Source organism: Dipodomys merriami, unplaced genomic scaffold, assembly GCF_024711535.1.
Source record: "Dipodomys merriami isolate MVZ:Mamm:240054 unplaced genomic scaffold, mDipMer1.0.p SCAF_819, whole genome shotgun sequence".
Taxonomy (NCBI): Eukaryota; Metazoa; Chordata; class Mammalia; order Rodentia; family Heteromyidae; genus Dipodomys; species Dipodomys merriami.
In genome coordinates, this window is record NW_027206423.1 from 180,288 (window position 1) to 199,047 (window position 18,760).

Genomic DNA, 18,760 nt, shown 5'->3' on the forward strand with positions numbered 1-18,760 from the left:
AGGCTCTGGAGGTGTGTAGGAAAACAGGAAGTGACTGTAGGAAGTGGGTGCCTTTGTTCAGTCCCCCTCCCCCTCCTGGCTTCTTCTCAACATTGCCCCCAGGCTTGGTCCAGCAACTCAGCAGCCTTCAGTGGAGATTCAGTCAGCCCCCCAGCCCCGGCCAAAGAGCCCGGCTCCCCCCCACCCTCATATGTAAGCAGGGAAGCTGAGGTCCAGACACAGCAAAAAGACTGTGTGTGTGTGTGTGTGTGTGTGTGTGCATGTGTGTGCGTGTGTGTGTGTGTGTGTGTGTGTGTGTGTGTTGTTTTGCCAGTCCTGGGGCTGGAATTCAGGGCCTGGGCACTGTCCCTGAGCTGCTTTTGCTCAAGGTTAGCACTCTACCCCTTGAGCCACAGTACCACTTCTACCTTTTTCTGTGTACGTGGTACTGAGGAATCGAACCCAGGGCTTCTTGAATGCTAGGCAAGCACTCTACCACTAAGCCACATTCCCCGCCCCTGCGATTTCCTACCTCTGCAGGCTTCGTAGAAACAGAGAAGAGAGCCCTCTTCACCTCCCTCCTTCTTTTCCTCTGGCTGCCACATACCTTATTCTTGCCCTCCACAAACTCTGTCCAGGTGTCCAGGCTCTCAATGGGATTCACAGCGTCCTGCATGGTCACCTGCCTCCAGTCCCGGCACTGTGGCATGCGATCTCGTTGCTGTCGCCGCCGGCTGCCGTAGACCAAAAAGTTCATGAACAGATCAGAGATATGGGCATCCTACACACTTGGATTACTCTGTTCCACTTTGGTTGTACCATAAAGTCCACCTTGAATTCTGCCCACCCAGTTCACAGAGGTACATGTTTACACCCTATTCCAGAAAGCCTACTTTAATCTGCCTCTGATATTTTCTCTCCCTCCCCCATTCTCTCTCTCTCTCTCTCTTCTCCCCCTCCCTCCCTAGCCTGTCTATAGCAGCACCTTTGTCTCCTGTTGGGATGGGGGTGGGTGCAAAAGAGGCTCTTAGCCTAGAGAGTAGCAGGTCTCCCTAAGGATCTTCCAGTTGGTACAGAGAATAATGGCGGGTCATCAGAAGGACGCGAGTTGGAAGGTGCCACAGTGTAAGAAACAACTGTAGATGCTCTTGCTGGGTCCTGTGAGTTCACTCAAAGTTCCCCAACTTTGTGACTGTGTCTTTTGAGCTGAGCTACTCTCTGTTGCAATCAACTTTACGATCTCCCTGGGCTCCAAGAAATGCCCGATTCACAGATGAACATCTTGAGATGTAGGCAAACGACCCTTCAACCATCTTAAAGAAAACAGCCCCAAATTCAGATCATCTTGTGTCTATTCTGCTTCAGTTAATAGATTCTCCAGAACTCCTCTAGGGACAAAGACAGCTAATGGTCAACCGGGCCTACACAGCCTTGGGACTATTTTTAACTTTCCATACCTTCCTCACCTTCCTGCCCCAATTCTCCCTATTCAACCTGAAGCCAATGTCGGTACCCCTGAAAATGGCTGAAGATGTACTCAAGTGCTGTCTTCCCATGGCTGCCACATTAATAGTTCTCTCTCTGCCCTTCACCAGGACTCGTTATTTGGCATGGCGGGGGGCTGGGGAAAGAAGTCAGAAATCTAATCTGGGACTCCTGGACTTTGGGCCTAAAAACCCAGTTTTACCGGTATAAGTTGCATGATATGTGGTCTAGAAGATTCCCTTCTATGTCTTGGATATTTCAGGCTGGGTTGGACCTACAGGCCATTCCTGGGCTTCTCCCACTAGTGGACAGAGCCAGATTCTGTGGGAGAATTCCTGGGCTCTGTCCCCCACCCCTTGGGACTGGTCGCTCCTGCTCAATGTCCTTCACTGACCCCTAGAACCTTGGAGCCTGCCGCTTACCTTGGCAGCTCTCTTATCCCCTCCATGTCTGAGTGGTCTCTGCTCTGAGTGGTCTCTGCTCTAAGTGTTCTCCCTGTGCTACCTGTACTGTTGACATTGAGCGTAGAGAAGAGGAGTTCGGGTCGGTCCACACTTGGGCTGACTCAGTTGCTGACAGCCGTGACCTTATGCAAGTTGCCTCCTTTCTCTGACTCTATTTCCTAATGTGATGTGCACTAAGATGAGCTAAAGTGTGTGAGTGTGCCTGCTATGTGAAAGCTTTATGATTCTGTCCCAGGTTTGCCCACTCAAGGGGAGGGGCCAGCCCTGGTTTCCAGAGTCACCTCTTTTAGTTTTCCCTGGGACGCAATTACATCTCTAAAGGACTTCATTCTTCTGGGAGACAGGTGAGGGCAAGCTCCATCCTTGTGCCCAGTCCGGCCTGCTGTCATAGGACTGCTCAGGCAAGGTGAGGCCAGGAATTGCTTATGGCTAAATTAATATAGCTAAAAATGTCCTTATGACCCAAAGAAGTCTACAGAGTCCATGTAATTCCTATCAAAATGTGAGTGACATTCTTCACAGAAACAGGAAAAAAAAATCTTAAAATTCATCAGGAACTACAAAAGACCCCCAAATGATCAAAGCAATCTTGAGCCAAGAGAACAAATGTAAAGGCCGCCTGTTACCTGACTTCAAAGCTAACTTTCAAAGCTGTGGTGGTCAACACAACACTGTATTAACATAGAAATGGACATTGAGTGGGACAGAACAGAGAGCCCAGAAATAATTCAGAACATTGATAGCCAACTGGTTTTTGACAACATGATCAAGCACACACACCAGGGAAAGAATAGTCACTTCAATATGTAGTGGCAAGAAAACTAGATATCCATATGCAGAAGAATGCGATTCGATCATTGACAAAACAAGCGACAACATGGACGAAAAGATGGACATGGGAAGCTACTGGAAGAAAACATAGAGGAAAGACTTCATGACGCTGGCCTAGGTGAGGACTGGATGCATAAGATCTCCAAACACAGGCAAGAAAAGTAAAGATAGGGTTTGTATTTAAGAGAAGGGTTCCTGGCAGGGTAGAGAAAAGTTCTGGATGGCAAGAAAGGCCGGAGTTTACTCCCAGCTGAGGTTATAAAATAGAGGAGATTGGGGTTGGCTTCACACTCACAGGCTGCGCTGGGCAAAGGTCTTGCAGGGTGTCCAGGGCCTCCAATGCCACTGGATGCTCAGAGGTGGGGGTATCCCATAGGCTGTGCAGGTGAGGGTCTGGCGGCTGTGGCGGGAGTAGATGCTGGGGGAGGAGGCCTCCTTCTCGTGGATGTGGGGGGGTACTAGAAGCACAGACGGCTGCTCAGTGGTCCCTGCTTACCACAGGGACCCACTGGCCTGCCCGTCCTCTCTCCCACGTTACCATTCACAACCAGCTCCAGGCTGATGTTGCGCTGTAGGCCGGCTGCGGAGTTCCACAGAGCGAGGGTGTAGACGCCCGCGTTGGCCTCCGTCACCTCCTTGAACACTAAGGCATGTGGACTGTGGCGCCCGGCCACTGCCTTTCTGTCCTTGTACCTGGCCCAGGAAGGGAATTCGGGGGCTGAATGGACCTCACCCAGCCCCAAGCTGGTACTCCTGCCCCCTCGAATTCAAATCAGTTCTAAGTTTTCCCTTAGGGGCTCAAGTCCATTCTATAATAGTGTATTTAGTGCTCTATTTGCACATAACCTACATCCACCTCTGTGAATATCTCAATCTCTAGAAGACTCCTCCTCCTCCTCCTCCTCCTCCTCCTCCTCCTCCTCCTCCTCCCCCCCCCCCCTCCTCCTCCTCCTCCTCTCTCCTTCTTTTTGGCCAGTCCTGGGGCTTGAACTCAGGGCCTGGGCACTGTCCCTGAACTTCTTTTGCTCAAGGCTAGCACGCTACCACTTGAGCTACAGTGCCACTTCCACCTTGTTCTGTGTATGTGGTACTAAGGAATCGAACCCAGGGCTTCATGCATGCTAGGCAAGCACTCTACCACTAAGTCACATTCCCAGCCTCTAAAGTTCTCCTGCCTGATACAGTGTTAGTGCTGGGTATGTAGTTATTACATGAGTATAAGGAATGAGGGCAAGACAGGGCACAAACGTCTACTCATGTTTGGTACAGACACTGATTTTTCTCTTCCTTCCTTCCTTCCTTCCTTCCTTTCTTTCTTTCTTTCTTTCTTTCTTTCTTTCTTTCTTTCTTTCTTTCTTTCTTTCTTTCTTTCTTTCTTTCTTTCTTTCTTTCTGTTGTGGGATTTGAACTCAGGGCCTGGGCTCTGTCCTTGAGCCCTTTTGCTCAAGGCTAGCACTCTACCACTGTGAACCACAGCACCACTTCCGGTTTTCTGGTGGTTTACTGGATATATGAATCTTACAGACTTTCCTGCCCTGGCTGACCTAAGACCACGATCCTTAGACCTCAGCCTCCTGAATAGCTACAATTACAGGTATAGGCCATACTGATTTTTTTCTAATGCTTTTAATCCCTGCTTGGCTAGATCTGAGGATGCAGAACATACACAGATATGGCCAACCCACATTTCGGCAGGAAGAGAAGGCCAAGGGGCCTGTCTTCATGGGCTAGGCCTGGGCGAATGGCAGCTCCAGCCAATATATAGACAGGAAGTGCAGCCCACGAGGTAGCAATTGCCTGGCTCTCTGATTTCTGGTTCTGTCCTTTAGTGAACTTTCCAGACACGTAGCCTCCCCAGGATCTTTGTGCTTACTACAGCCTTTGCTTGGTCATTCTTTCCTGTAGTTGGTGATTTGCATGGCTCCTTCCTGCCTTAATTGGGGTTGGGGTATTCAGCTCATTCAGTCCTTCCTGCCTGTTCTGTTCAGCATACTGGGGATCAAGTCTAGTCCTAGCCTCACATATATTTGAATCCTTAGCCATGTCTGTGTGTTATCTCTCTCCTGCTACTGAGCTCAGGATCTCCATGAGAACAGGGGTTCTGTCCACACTCCCTTGACTGCCTGTACACAGGAATGTATCAGATATGTGCGATCGCTCCTTAGAGATTAGTTATGCCTGGCATTTCACGGGATGACTTCTCTTCCCAATGGAAAGAGAAAGGCCAGGTGTGGTGGGAAGGTTTTCATGGAAAAGCTATGCTGATAAGCCTATAAGCTGCCCCCTAGGATCAGGAATTTCTGGAATTCTTGCAGATCTGACTCTGTAGATTGAGTCCTCACTTCTGTAGATAATCCTGCCCTCTGGATACCGAGTATGATAAGCCACAGAGATATAGGGGAGGGGGGAGGAGGTAGATGCTGGGACCAACTGTGAAAGCAGCTGGAACTCAGAGAGGAGCGTGACTTTGTCTGGGGTCACAGCACGGCAAGGCTGTGCCTCAGTGGCCCCATCTGAAAATGGGCATTGTGGACATTCTAGGAGCTGAGGATGGACTCATCTGTCTGTCTCTGTTTGTCTGTCTGTCTGTCCACCAAACCTCTCACCATCCACTGATTCAGAATCATTTTCTTCAATGGTGGACAGTTGTATATGGGATAATGACTAGTCCCCTGGGGTAGGCTAAGCATTTTTTTTGACAGTTGTGGGACTTGAACTCAGGGCCTGGGCATTGTCCCTAAGCTCTTTTGCTTGTAGCTAGTGCTCTACCATTTTGAGCCACCATGCCGTTTCCGGTTTCCTGGTGGTTAATTGAAGATAAGAGTCTTATGGACTTTCCTGCCCCTGGCTGGCTTCAAACCATGATCCTCAGGTCTTAGCCTCCTGAATAGCTAGGATTACAGGAGGGAGCCACTGGTGCCTGGCTTAGGCTAAGCGTATCTGGGAGGCAGATGTTAGTCATGCGATTAAAGTCAGGGGCAGTGGAGATTTTTCTAGGGAAAATCTGTACTGTGATGTCACAAGCTGCCTGAGAACCAGGTAGGACCCCAGATGCAACAGTGATGGCCAGCTGCACCCCTCCCACACACCACACCACACACACACACACACACACACACACACACACACACACACACACACACACACACACGAGACCCGGTCCTGCTGACCCTGGGGGACAGGGGACAGGACCTTGATAGCTCTAGAAGCCACACTACTTTGAACAATGCGCTCAGCTGCAGCGGTGTCCTCAGAACTCTGTCCTGCTATGCCTGGTGGTTCTATGCCCACAAACCTGTGACCTCAAAGGGTGGCCCCAAGGCTATCAGGCCTAGGGCCAGGGCATCTCAGGCCTTGACAGGAGGTATTTGTCTGCTTCTAGCCGAGGCCAGTGCAAGGGAGATTCCTGGGGCTCTGACTTGCCTAACACCAGAAAAAGCTGTTCTGCTGGATGGGAGGAGCCCCATCCTGGAAAGGAACAAGGTTCTCTGGCTAGATGGACAGTGCAGAAACCGCTCATAGGAGGCTTAAGACTCAGGCAGAGCTGGGTGCTGGTGGCTCACGCCTGTGATCCTAACTACTCAGGAGGTTGAAATCTGAGGATTGCGGTTCAAAGCCAGCCTGGGCAGGAAAGTCCATGAGACTCTTATCTCCAATAAACCACCAGAAAACTGGAAGTGGTGCTGTGGCTCAAGTGGTAGAGCATTAGCCTTGGGTTGAAGAGCTGAGGGACAGCGCCCAGGCCCAGAGTTCAAGCCCCACAACACCCCCCCCGGCCCCCCCCCCCTCCCCACCCCCCCCACCCCCGGCTCAGGCAGGAATGGCCTTCTCCTCTTCAGGAGCACTCAGAAAAGCTCTCAGGTAGTACAGGGCAAGGCTGGAGCCTCCACAGGGGGGCTGTCTTCCCAGGGCCCTGGATACACCTGGCAGGGGAAATCTCACCCTCTCAGCTTGATTCCAGGCCTCCCAAGAGCTCCCTTGCTGAGCTCTATAATAATCTGCCAGACCCTTATGGCATTTCCAGACTTCTGGCTTGGAGTATCCTGGAGGAGGCCCCCCTCCTAGTTGGAAGGAGGCACCCTAAGAAACCCAAAACTGCCCTGCTGCAGGGCAGGCTCTGACTTTTCTCAGCATGCAGGGGGTGTGCGTGGAGAGGGTGTCCAGCTGGCAGGGCCTCGGGGATGCTAAGGGAATGCAGAAGTATTTAGATAAAAGCTCCTGCCGGGCCTTCCACACCACACATACCAGAGAGGCTGGTATTTAAATTGTTCATGGTTTAGCAGCCTGGTGGGATAACTTTTCCTTCTAGCTGGAATATCAAGTTGTGAGCAGGCCCTTCAAGAGATCTCTTCAGAGACTCAGAGACACTGCCCTTCTTTTCTCCTGGGATAGTTCTTGGGCTGGACCTGGCAAAGGAGCCAAGAGAGAAACCTAGGGGGTGGGGGCTTATGGGGGGGCCGTTACCATTGGAATTCCGGTGGGGGGTACGCCGACAACTTCACAGGCAATTTCACCAGTTCATCACCTGCTGTGGCCTCCACCACGGGTCCTTTGAGCCACTCCACGCTGATGAAGGGCTTTTCTGCCAGACAGGAGGCAGCAAGGTCAACCTAGGGCTGACCAGGGATTCCTAATTTTGCTCCCCTGCAGCCCCAGTTTCTTGGAGACTAAGGCTAGTACAAGCTGGGCAGGGCTGGTGCTCACATCTTTTCCTTCTCTCTAGCTGGACAGCCCCCACTCCACAGGGGCCTCTATAGGCCTGTCATCCACACATACACCAAGACCCTTGCTAACCCCAGGCCATGGTGGACTGCAGGCTGTTCCTGATACCTGCCCCCCCTCCCTCCATGCCCCCCCCGCAGGCTGTACCATGCACGATGACCTCCGTGCTCTCTCGGAATCTCTGGATGCCATTGTTGGCCTCGCACACGTAGGGCCCCAGGTCGTGCTGGCTGACGTTGTAGATGGTCAGGATGCTGGAGAGTTCTGTGTGAGTCTGCTGGGAGCGCCGCTCAGGTACCCACTTACCCCGCTCTTCCTGCCCACACCCGGGGGAAGCCCAGGGTCAGCAGGGATGCTCTGGGCAGGACCACCCTCTCCTCCACCTCCTCCTCCACCCCAAGGCACACACACGCCTTGCCCAGCCAGCGGTGGTTCAGGAGGCCTAGCGCCAGAGTTTTCCTTGGAGTGGAAAACTTCCACATCATTAGGGTTCCTAGGGTTGTTATGTTCTTGGGTCCTGGGCCACAGACGGGCATGGGATATAACAGAGACTCCTGGGAACGGTGCTGAGGGGGAAGAGGAGGACGCCACAGCCACGGACAGGAAGGAGGACGGAGCCTGGCAGGGCTGCCAAACTCACCTGCTTCCCCGGGTAATCCCAGTCGAAGGTGACGCCCGAGTTGAACTCAGCCCACACGGTGCAGTTCAAGACCAGCTTCTCCCCAACCAGCAGCTCCAGTGACTTCTTAGGGAACAGCTGGATGTCATAGAGTTCATTGCCTGGTGACACACGCACAGTGAACTCCCAACCCTTTACGCTGACAACGCACAGGACCACCCATCGCTGCCAGGGGCGCAGACCTTAGGCATGCCCCCAGCTCTGGCTGTGACACTGGCTGTATACTGTCTCTTGGGAGCCCTGAGAAAGCCAGGAGCAGGTGAGGAGGGGGAGTGGCCACTCTTCCTACCTGTGATGTGCACCAGGAAGGGGTTGGAAAGGAAATCCTGGCCGCCCCAGGAGGTCTCACACTGCAGGTACAGGGCATCGCGCAGCAGCGGCGTGGGCACCTGCATGCCCCGGCGGTCATCCCACACCACCTCCTGCCCATCGGGCCGCAGCACCGAGTTTTGCTGGACAGACAGAGCGACAGTCAGTGCCTGGCTGCCTCCTCTCTCTTGGCCACTTTCCCAGGAGAGGAAGGGGGGCGGTGTCTGATCTTGTACCGAGCGCAGTGTGACGTTGAGGCCGGGGATGGACACCAGGCAGGGCACCCACATGGAGTCTTTCCTGTTGACCAGGAGTGTGTCAGGCTTGCTGATGAACGGTTGCTCGAAGTCTGAGGAGAAGGGATAAGGAGTTGGGAGGGCAGGGGTTCAGAGAATCGGTGGTCAGTGTTGTCCAAGGAGCAGCAGGGGCAGCCTCAGAGGACTGGGCAGTGCTGTTTGAGCTGCTTCGAACCAAGTGAAGTCCCATCCGGGTGAGTCTTGGCCACCAACCATCCCATCCACGGCCGCTGCCCCGGCCTGCCTCACCTCTCACAAACACGTAGGTGCTGGCAGCTGTGGTGCCCTCGATCCGGGCCTTGATGTATTTGTAGTAGCAGCGGTAGCTGCCTGTGTTGTTGGCGTGGGCCTCGGTCAGCAGTAGCACTTTGCAGTAGGGCCTGGCATCTGTGCCCTCACAGTCCCGTACGACCCCTGTGTCCTCGCTGTCCTTCTCTCCAGTGGCTGGTGCCTCCTGAGCTCCTGGCCAGGTCCACTCCAGGGGGTGCTGCCCACTGGCAAAGCATGGGAGAGGTCAGGAGGCCCTGAGGAGACTTCCTCAAGGGTCAAAAGCATCTCCATCACTCAGCTCGTCCCAAGATTGGGACACCATAGGGGCCTCTGCCTGGCTTCCAAGGCTCTGATTGGCCTGCAGAGAAGCCTGGGCGTGACATCATTCCTGAATGTGTGGGCTGGAGGCCAGTGAAGGCTGGGGGGAGATAGATGCAGGGTGGCCTAGGGTTTTATGAGTACAGGTGAGGGTGGGCGAGTGCAGGGTGCTTGTATCCACAAGGCCTCCAGGAATCTACAGTCCGGAAGCCCCACTGGGCCTGGAGGTCTCCCTACCCTGGGGAAAGAGCTATGTTCTGGGTTCTCAGCCACTACATGAAGCGCTGCCCAGTACCTGCAGGAGATGGAGAGGCTGTCACTCGTGTCGATGATGTACTGGTCCTCTGTGACGTTCAGGGTCGGGGGGGTCATGGAGTAGCCACTCACCAGGCCTGGAGTGGGAGACAGGGGTTAACGTGGCACTGGATTGAGTGCTCAAGAAAACTGAGCCGGCGCTGTTGGATTTTCTGGGGAATCCCTTTCCAGGGCAGAGGCCACAGGTGGTACAGCCTCATCTCCCTGTGTGCAGTCCCAATACAACCAGTAAGCTCCCTGCCTGGCCAGCGGGAGCCTCCCCCCAGTCCTCAGACTCAGCCTGGCCCCGTTTGCAAGCAGTGAACCCTGACCTCTAACCCTCAAGCTGCCAACGAAGAAGGTTTTAAGCTGGGTCCTATGCTAGGAGAAGCTTAAATCCATGAGATTCCCCCTCCTAACACTTCTGCCTGAAATCTCCTCTCTCCTGAATTCCAGACCGACACCCATTGCTTATGAGAGGGCTCCTGCGAATCTCAGGCCCTCCCAGACATACCCAGGCCTCAGCCTGGAACCCACCTCAGAGCTGTTCCTCAGCTCCACCAGCTGCTCCTCCACCCCACCCTCCATACAGACCCTATCTGACTGCCCCAGCCTCCTCTGAACTCTTCTCTGCCTACATCTTTCCCCCAACCCCACCCCTCCCCCCCCACCTGCCCATCCTTTCCACGGGCTCCTGCTCAGATACGCAAATAAACCTGCTTTTACCTGGCTGAACACCAGCCCTCAAGCCCCTGATGACTGGAGATCAATGGGGTGTATGGGGGGGGGCAGGAACAGGCCCCTCTGTCCTATAGGATCCAACCCTGCTGTTCACATCACTCTTTGCTCAACGCCCTATTTCCTGCTTCCTGTGTGCGTGTTTGCATGTGCGCGTTGACAGGTAGAGGTCTTCTGCATGCTCAGGTCTGTTGGCTTCTGTGGGCCTGCAAGCCTGGGTGTGTGAATCTGGGTTGTGTGCGAGTGTGCATATTTGCTTATCACTGACATGTTCTTTGGTGCATGCCCATGCCCATGGGGGGGATAGGATCCCTGTGTGTGTGTGTGTCTGTGTGTGTTTGTGTGTGTGTGTGTGTGTGTTGGGGGGGGGTGAGAGCAGACCCTGGGGGAGGTCTAGGCCTGGAACTCTGGCAGATGCATCCTGCCAGGACTGTCCTGAGACAACAGGAAGGGAGGACTGTGTGGCTGGAGGCCCTTCCCTTCCCTCTCACCGCCCCCCGCCCCCCAAGTCCCTGTCCTCCTGGGCGGAGCACAGTTCACTCTTCTTTGCCTCCAGCCCCTTCCATTCCTACGGGGTTCAGAGCAGCCATTCCAGTCCAGTGGCTCCCAGCCCACCCCTGTCACCTCCTAAAGTCCTGCCCTGAAGCTAAGGGGACTCCGTAGCTGATCCCAAGTAATCTGACCAAAGGGTACCGGGACAGCTCACTGTACACCAAGAAAAACGTCACCAGTCAGTGCCCACTGGCTGCTCGCTTCTGATCACAATTTCTTTCATCCCTCCAGGTCAAACCCTCCGAGAGCTTCTGGAAAGGCCTTACCAAACATGGAGGACAAAAACAGCTGGGCGAGCTGCTGTTCCTAAGAGGGCAGCCTCTTACCTTCTCTATTCTATGTACTTCCATGCCCCCCGCACCCCCGCTGCCCCCAGGATTGCTCACAGCAGAATAGAAGAGCTACAGAAAGAAGGCTTCTCAGGCCAGAAAGGAAGCCCCAGGAGGGCACCAGTGAGCTGGGTTCCGAAGAAATAGTAGAAAGCAACTAAGGCCAGGCTAAGCAGGTATATAGACAAATGCGTGATGGAACTAGGAGCGATGGAGGAACCATGACACCCCCCACCACCACCACTGTATGGATGAGGTAGGGGTTAAAGAGCTGTGTAGGAGGTCCGGCCTGAAGACAGCATATGGGCATACAAGAGGTCTCTGGCTGCCAGCTAATGCTCCTGCCTAAGCCCCATGTGTGCCCTCAGTAAGGGAGAGAGGTCCCTGCCACGGTGAAGTCTGGGATGCTGTGTGAGCTGGCCCCGAGAGGCTGTCACTTTTCTCTGTAGCACACATCTGGGCACACCTCTAGTAATGGTCACCTACAGAACTGTGGCAGTTGCTGGCCCAGTTTTCTTGAGTGGTCCCCTTTGCTTCCCAGGTACAGCAGGTAAGCAGCCATCTTCCAGACACTTCCATTCTCTACTGTTTCAGCCATTGAAAGGATACAGGCCCTCTCACCAAACTTGCAAATTGCTAGGGATTTTTTCCCCTTCCATATCTTGAATCCTTTGCCTTCGCTTCCCCTTCTGTGGATCTCACTCTTTGGATCTGATTCATACATCTCTTCCCCATACAGTCAACACCACTGAAGCGACATCCTTCCCCCTCCCCCTCGTCCTCCTCCTCCTCCTCCTCCTCCTTCTCCTCCTCTTCCTCCACCTCCTCCTCAGAGATCCTGCTATTAGAACATAATCAGACTGCATTGTGCTTTCTACTTTTCTAAGCCCAAACCAAGCGATGTGGGACAAAGATTCAGGGCTTGGATTTAACAATAGTTGGATGGATGATAGATGGGAAAATAATGGATCATCCCACCCATGAATGGATGGATCAATAGGCCAGTGGGTAGATAGATAGAAGTGCGTGAGTGAATGAATGGATGGAGGGGTAGATGGATGAGTAGATAGATGGATAGGAATGAGTGAGGGTTGGATGGATGGATGGATGGATGGATGGATGGATGGATGGATGGATGGATAAGGGAACAGAGCCAATAGGAGCTTCTTCCCAAACAGTACTATACCATCAAAGGAAGCTACATTCTTCCTTCAGGACCATTTATCCTGTTCGGCCTATCTCATGTACAACCTGGCTGGCTGAGGATACTACTTCCCCAGGGTTGCTTTTTTTTTTAATGCTCCACCCTCTCTCCACTAAAGCTGTCATCAGCCTCTCTCCAGATCACTTCCCTTCATTCTTTGCTGACTGTAGCTCTGACTGGCCATCCTCTTCCCCACCCCAGCTCATACCATTCTCCATGACTTCAACATCCACCTGATGACTCACCAGAACGCTGGCCTTCGAGATCTTCCCTCCTCTCCTCCCCCTCGTCCACTGGCTTCCAGAGGCACACCCTGAACACGGTCATCACGAGAAACCATCCCATCCCCCTGAATGCCTATCTCCCCATGTTTTCCTCTCTTTTTCCCTTCTCCTCTCCTGCCTCAGGTGTCCTCTTCCCCTACTAACTTCAGTCTTGTTAGATGTACCTGTTCTGATGCAGTGACCACGGACAGCCCATCACCCTGTCCCCCTGGCCTCCTGCCCTCTGTTCCAGCCCTTCAACACCACCATGTCACAGAGCAGCTCCACATAGCAGTGCAGAGCCCCTGAACACCGGCTGTGTTTGCTTTATTTCCTGCTAACAGACTCTCATTAAATGCACTTCCCTGTGTCCCTTCCTTCCTCTCGGCATTCACAACACACAGCATCCGATGAAGATACCTCATTCTACCCCCTCAGTAGCCTGTCAGGGCCTCTGACAACTCTGCTCCCAAACCAAAAATTCTCCAAAAATACTCAGCATCTCCTGACCCTGATACTCACAGATAATTCCTTTTTCTCTGGATCACTGATCTTTATGAGATCATCTCCCATCTTCAAAACAAAACAACTCCTTGATTTCCTACTCCCTCTGGCTACTGTTCTGTTTCCCTCTCACTTTATAGCCAAAGCTCACTTTTCTCATCCATAGGTGACACCCCTAATTTCATGATTTCTGGTGACCCCCCAATGCCACTGGTCCAGTGGGACTCCAGGGCAGATAACAGAATTTTCTTCCTTTGCTGGCTCCTGTAACCTCTCTCTTCCCTCAGCTTCCTCCGTCCCCTCAGCCCAACACTAATTCCTGTTGCTCCTTATTTTCTCTTCCCTATCATTCTTTCTCCCAGGGATCAAGATACCTCTGGATCTCTATCTCCAACATAGAGCTCTTGTCTCAACTCAGCCCGAGGCATCTAGCTGACCAATCTGGAATTCCCACAGACACCACAAGTTCTATATTCCTAATGCTAACATCCAGATTTGATAGCCGCCATCTCCCTAAATTGAAAAAAGATTCTCTGTGGATTGCCATCTTGGCCTTCTCAGCCCGTCCATTTGCCACAAAGCCTGGCAGGCTGGGTATAGCCCACGGCTGGACCCCTGTTCTTTTTCTGCAGGGAGGGGAGAGGACAGAGGGCAGAGGGCTAACAACAGCATTTGCCCCAACGTGGCTTGCTGAGCCTGCTCTGGCCTCCACTTCCAGTGCAGTTGTGATTGTTAGTTTAAAACGACAAAGAAGTCCTATCTATGACTTCCCTATGCACTTCTAGAGAAATCCAGACACCTGACAGAGATCTGGCCTCTGTGCAGCTGTATACACTCTCTCTGTCTTTCTGTCTCTCTGTGTCTCTCTCTGTCTCTGTCTCTCTCTCATGGCCCACCCATGTTGCTCTGCATCATGTCTTTCCCACCCCCAAGGTCTTCACATACACCTGTTATCTTGATATGCTTCTCCTATGATCTCCGCACAGCTGGCTTTTGTCTCAGCTTAGGATCTCATCCTTACAAAATCTAAATGTCCTCTTCAGGCTCCATCTCTGCCTCATGGTTACTTGCCTTATTCTGGCTACACCTGGTAAGATTCAATTTTCTTATGTTTATCCATGTCTTGTACTAGCAGCAAGTTTCCATGGTGCCAAGATCAAGACAGTTCTGTTTTCTATCCCACTGCATGCCTAGTTCCAGCACCTAACACAGAGCAAAGATTCAATACATACTTGTTGCATGAATAAATGGTTGGTTGGATAGGCAGATGCTGGACACAGTTGGGAATAATCATGGATGAGTGGATGGATGGGTAGATAGATAAATGGACAGATGGAAAGGATGGATAGATGGAGCATCAGATGGTTGGATAGGTGCGTGGAGAGATAAATGGTACATCAATGGGCAGAGGGATGGAATATGGTTAACCAGATCTCTGAGGTCTTTCTTTGGGTTGGAACTGGGTCAGACTCCATTGTGCCTTTGGAAGAGGTTATTTCCAGCTTTGAAGGTGAGGCTCCCTGCTGACTGGATGAAACATCTGACTGCTAAACAGTTGGGTATATTTGGCCCAGAGGCTCCATGACTGCCCAGCCCCCACTCACCAAAGGCGCATCCTTCCTGCCTGGCTGTTGTCTGTCTCTACTGTCTCTTCCCTTCCCGCAGCAGGAAGCATTGTCATCCTGGCCTCTGCCACGCTCCCCCTGCCTTCCTGTTCCTGGCCCCCGGGAACTGGCTTCTTCCTTCCCCTGGCCAGCAGGGCAGTGGCCCTGTAAACTTGCAGCAGAGCAGTTGGGGCAGGCGCCGGGCCGAGGTCAGCAAGGCCAGAGTGCACACCTCCTCTACTCTGTACTGTCAGCAGCCCTGTGACACCCCCTTGGCCTTGAGCCCCTCGGGAATCCTGCATCAGCCATAGGCGAGGAAAACTGTGGGAGCAGCATACAGGAGGGCATCACCGTCCCCCTGGGGGTGGGGGGAAATAGCATGCACACCTTTAAGCCGAGACCATGTATCAGGAGCTCCTTTCTTGAGAAACTTACGGGGAGGGGGCGGAATTCAACCCAACATAGGAAGTGGTGCTTCCAGAGAGTGAGGCTTAATTTCATCTGTGCATGAATTCTATCCAGATGGGCCCAGAAAGGCTTTGCTAGGAAAACATGAATTGTCTCCATGGAAGGAGACAGGCAAGGTTGGAAGTAAAGGAGGGGACAGGTGTACTCCTTTATGAATGTGCCCTTGGGAATCTTCAGAGATGGATAAAAGGACTTGGTCCCCTTTTGTAATGAGAGTAAGGATGAGGCCTGGGCTGGAGGGGTTTTCTAGGAGCTGTGTCTACACTGATCATTAAGTTCACAGGGAATGGCCAAGCCCAGGTCCCAGCACAGGGGTTTCAGGGAAGCTGGAAACAGAGAAGAAGTCAGCTGGTACATTTTTGGAACCTCCTCCTCCATCCGCTCATGTTGCCAACCTGAGTACAGGCCTCCCGGCCTCCCAGCCTCCTGGCCAGCTCGGAACACCATTCCGCCCAAAGGGGGATACTGGGGCTTCAGGACCCCTTTCCTGGCTCCTCCCAGCTATGCGGAGGTGGTGTCTGTTCCAGCAATCTTCTGCCCCGCCACTTACCTGGCTGGTTTCACCTCCCAAAGCTTCTGCTGAGCATAAGAGGTGCTTGCCTAGCCCCCCCTCCTGGGCTCATGCTGTGTCCACTGTCCTTCCTGACAGGTGTCTGTGCCTGGCAAACTGCAGATCCTACTTCAAGGGCTGTACAGCCTGCTCTCACCTCTGGGGCTCAGAGCAGTGACCCTATTTCTGATCCACGACCCAAGGAAGGGTTGTGTCATCTGGTGGCTCTGAGATATCATCAGTCCATGGTTGGGCTCCCAAATCCAATATGGTGGACACAAGGTTGCCATCAGAATCATTTAGTAGTCAGACAGTCCTCACTGGGCATGGGTCCTCTTCACCCTCTCGCTGAGGGTGGGGCGCATTGTTCCTTAGGCCAGTTAAGGGGTTGGGGAGACCTGCCCCAGTGCCTTCTTTTTACTCCTAAGAACAAGTCAGCAGACCCCCCCCTCCCCCACCAGGGAAGCGCCATGTGTATTCTGGCCTGAGACTCCAGAACTTAAGAATCAGGCTCAAGTGGCCATGAGTCCTTCACTTCCAGTCTTCAGGACTAAGATGACAAGGGCAGAGTGGCTATTCCTGATACAGACTCATAGCCTCCAGATCCTGGCTAGTACCTTCTCCCCATCACCTCCACGAGCAATTCAGTACCTCTCCCTAAGGCCCAGTTCTTCCCCTTGGGAGGTGTAGATGGTAAGATTTCTGGGAATCACAGACCCCCACATAACCACATTAAGAACCACTGCAAGTTCAGAATACACGGTCACCAAACCAGTCGCCATCACCTGCCAGCTGAGCACTTAAGGGCAGTTTCTGCATCTCATGGTGAGCCAGCGCTGGGTAAGAATGTGGAGGTAGGGGATCAGGGTTGAGACTTCATGTGAGCTACAATGGGTTTTATAGACTAAATGGAGATGTGCTGGCCCAGGAGGTAAACACTGATTCTTCTAGGCTAGAGGGCTGTGTGCAAAAGCCAGCGTGGAGGTAACCACAAGAAGCATGTGGATAGAACAGATAAAGAGTAACCTGTGGAGTGAGAAGGCCACAGAAAAAGGCCCAGGGTTGCAGGCCCAGCCTCAGGCCTCTGTCCTGCTTCAACCTCACCCTGTTATCTCTTCACCCTCTAAGCCAGCTCCTCTGCAAACTAACCTCAGTGGACCCTGCTCTAAAGCTCAGATCACAGCCAGGCCTTGGAGGAGAGGGGAACAGAGAGACAGGCCACACAGATGAGTCCACTGATCCGCTGCACACGTCCTAAAAAGAACAACACTTCCCAGGTTGGAAAGGATGTGGACAAACAGGCATTCATACAATTAAACAAAACAACTTGGTCCACTTTGACCCCCAAATTCTGCTTATATGGATGCATCCTGTTCTAACAACAAGAACAAATGCATGCCTAGCATTTTTCTGTGTGCCGGTGCAGTCTCACACGCCTTTAATACTCTCCCCCCCCCACCCTCCACATACCCCCAAGTAGGGGTTATTACTACACATTGTGATCATATGAGCAACCCAAGACACACAGAGACCAACTGGTCCCAAATGACATTACCAATAAGACTGTCTTTGGGTGGGAGTTTGTGAAAGGGGGGGTAAACCCTGCTCTCCCTTTCCGTAGGTTGGCTGTCCAAGTGATGATCATTTCATGAAGTATGGGCTTTGCAGACGGAGTAGGAGCCTGTTGGGCCAACAGGAGGGGCACCAAAGGACAGGGTGGCTTTGCTCTCAACCCATTCTCTCCCTTGCCATGCTCGTAGATCACTTTGCACCCACAGGGTTCACCTTGCAGAGGACACATGCTAGCCCGATGGCCACCCTTAGCTATCTTGGGAGCTGCCCCCCCCTCCAGTCTCTGTCCTCTTCACCCTACTATTTGGATAGCCTCCATACACTTCCAGGTGTCTCCACTGGCGCAGTTCTGATCCAGTGGTCAGATCTCTCCAGAACCAAAGCCCCGCTCTGAGCTCTCTGTGGCCTGAGTAGGATCTGAGCATTCCCTTGCCTTCCCCATCCCCAGGGTCCCTTCCAGCCCCTCCATTTGCCATCTTCGTAGATCAGCCTCCTCCTCTACTCTGATAGGCCGTCCCCAGTGCCACCACCTTAGGGTCACGCGCCGAGGCTCCCCTCCACTGGACTCTTACCCTCTCCTGCGGCATCTTGGAGTCTGGCTTTATCACACTCGACAATTCCTTAGCTCAAGGTCAAGGGCTATCATTTGTCTTTTCCTTCTCACCAAGGACTTGGGGAGGGCTTAACCCATGACCGACTCTCTGGGGAATCCAAGGGAAAGAAAGAAGCACCATGCCGAGTGTGTGGGCAGGTGTAGAGGGGAGGGAATCGGTGCCAGACAGAGGCGGACACTCTGGGCTAGAACTAGACCTGAGGGAAAGAAAGATGGTGCCATAGTTTGGGGCATGGTGGAGACATCAGGTAGCAATGTTCAGTGTTAGAAATCTGTGACCCTACCTGCCTATCTTTCTAGGGTTTTTGGCCCTTCCTTCCTTCCTTCCTTCCTTCCTTCCTTCCTTCCTTCCTTCCTTCCTTCCTTCCTTCTTTCTTTCCTTCCTTCCTTCCTTCTCTCTTCCTTTCTTTCTTCCTTTGGTTGTGGGACCTGAACTCTGGGCCTGGGTGCTGTTCCTGAGCTCTTCAGCTCAAGGCTAGTGCTCTACCACTTTGAACCCAGCACACTTCCAGTTTTCTGGTGGTTTATTAAAGAGTCTCACAGACTTTCCTGCTTGAGCTGGCACTGAACTGCAATCCTCAGATCTCAGCCTCCTGTGTAGCTAGGATGACAGGCGTGAGCCACCAGCGCCCGGCTGAGCCTTCTTTTTCTTATTCCTTTGGTATCTCTGCCATCGGAGACCAAACTCCAAGACATCTGCCACCTCCCTGACTGAA

At 52.8% G+C, this 18,760-nt stretch overlaps 1 protein-coding gene across 2 annotated transcripts in view; it reads right to left on the reverse strand.

Annotated features, from left to right (window-relative positions):
- LOC138819775 (vascular endothelial growth factor receptor 3-like) overlaps positions 1-18,760 on the reverse strand; it is a 42,920-nt gene that overhangs the window by 18,999 nt on the left and 5,161 nt on the right. For both annotated transcript variants that reach the window (XM_070011308.1, XM_070011306.1), the window contains exons 2-11: positions 9,649-9,745; positions 9,015-9,259; positions 8,706-8,818; positions 8,450-8,612; positions 8,122-8,261; positions 7,629-7,797; positions 7,224-7,341; positions 3,298-3,452; positions 3,055-3,217; positions 587-713 (exon numbers count right to left, since the gene is read on the reverse strand). In XM_070011308.1, the coding sequence (XP_069867409.1) occupies positions 587-713; positions 3,055-3,217; positions 3,298-3,452; positions 7,224-7,341; positions 7,629-7,797; positions 8,122-8,261; positions 8,450-8,612; positions 8,706-8,818; positions 9,015-9,259; positions 9,649-9,745 (1,490 nt within the window). The remainder of the gene's footprint in view (positions 1-586; positions 714-3,054; positions 3,218-3,297; positions 3,453-7,223; positions 7,342-7,628; positions 7,798-8,121; positions 8,262-8,449; positions 8,613-8,705; positions 8,819-9,014; positions 9,260-9,648; positions 9,746-18,760) is intronic.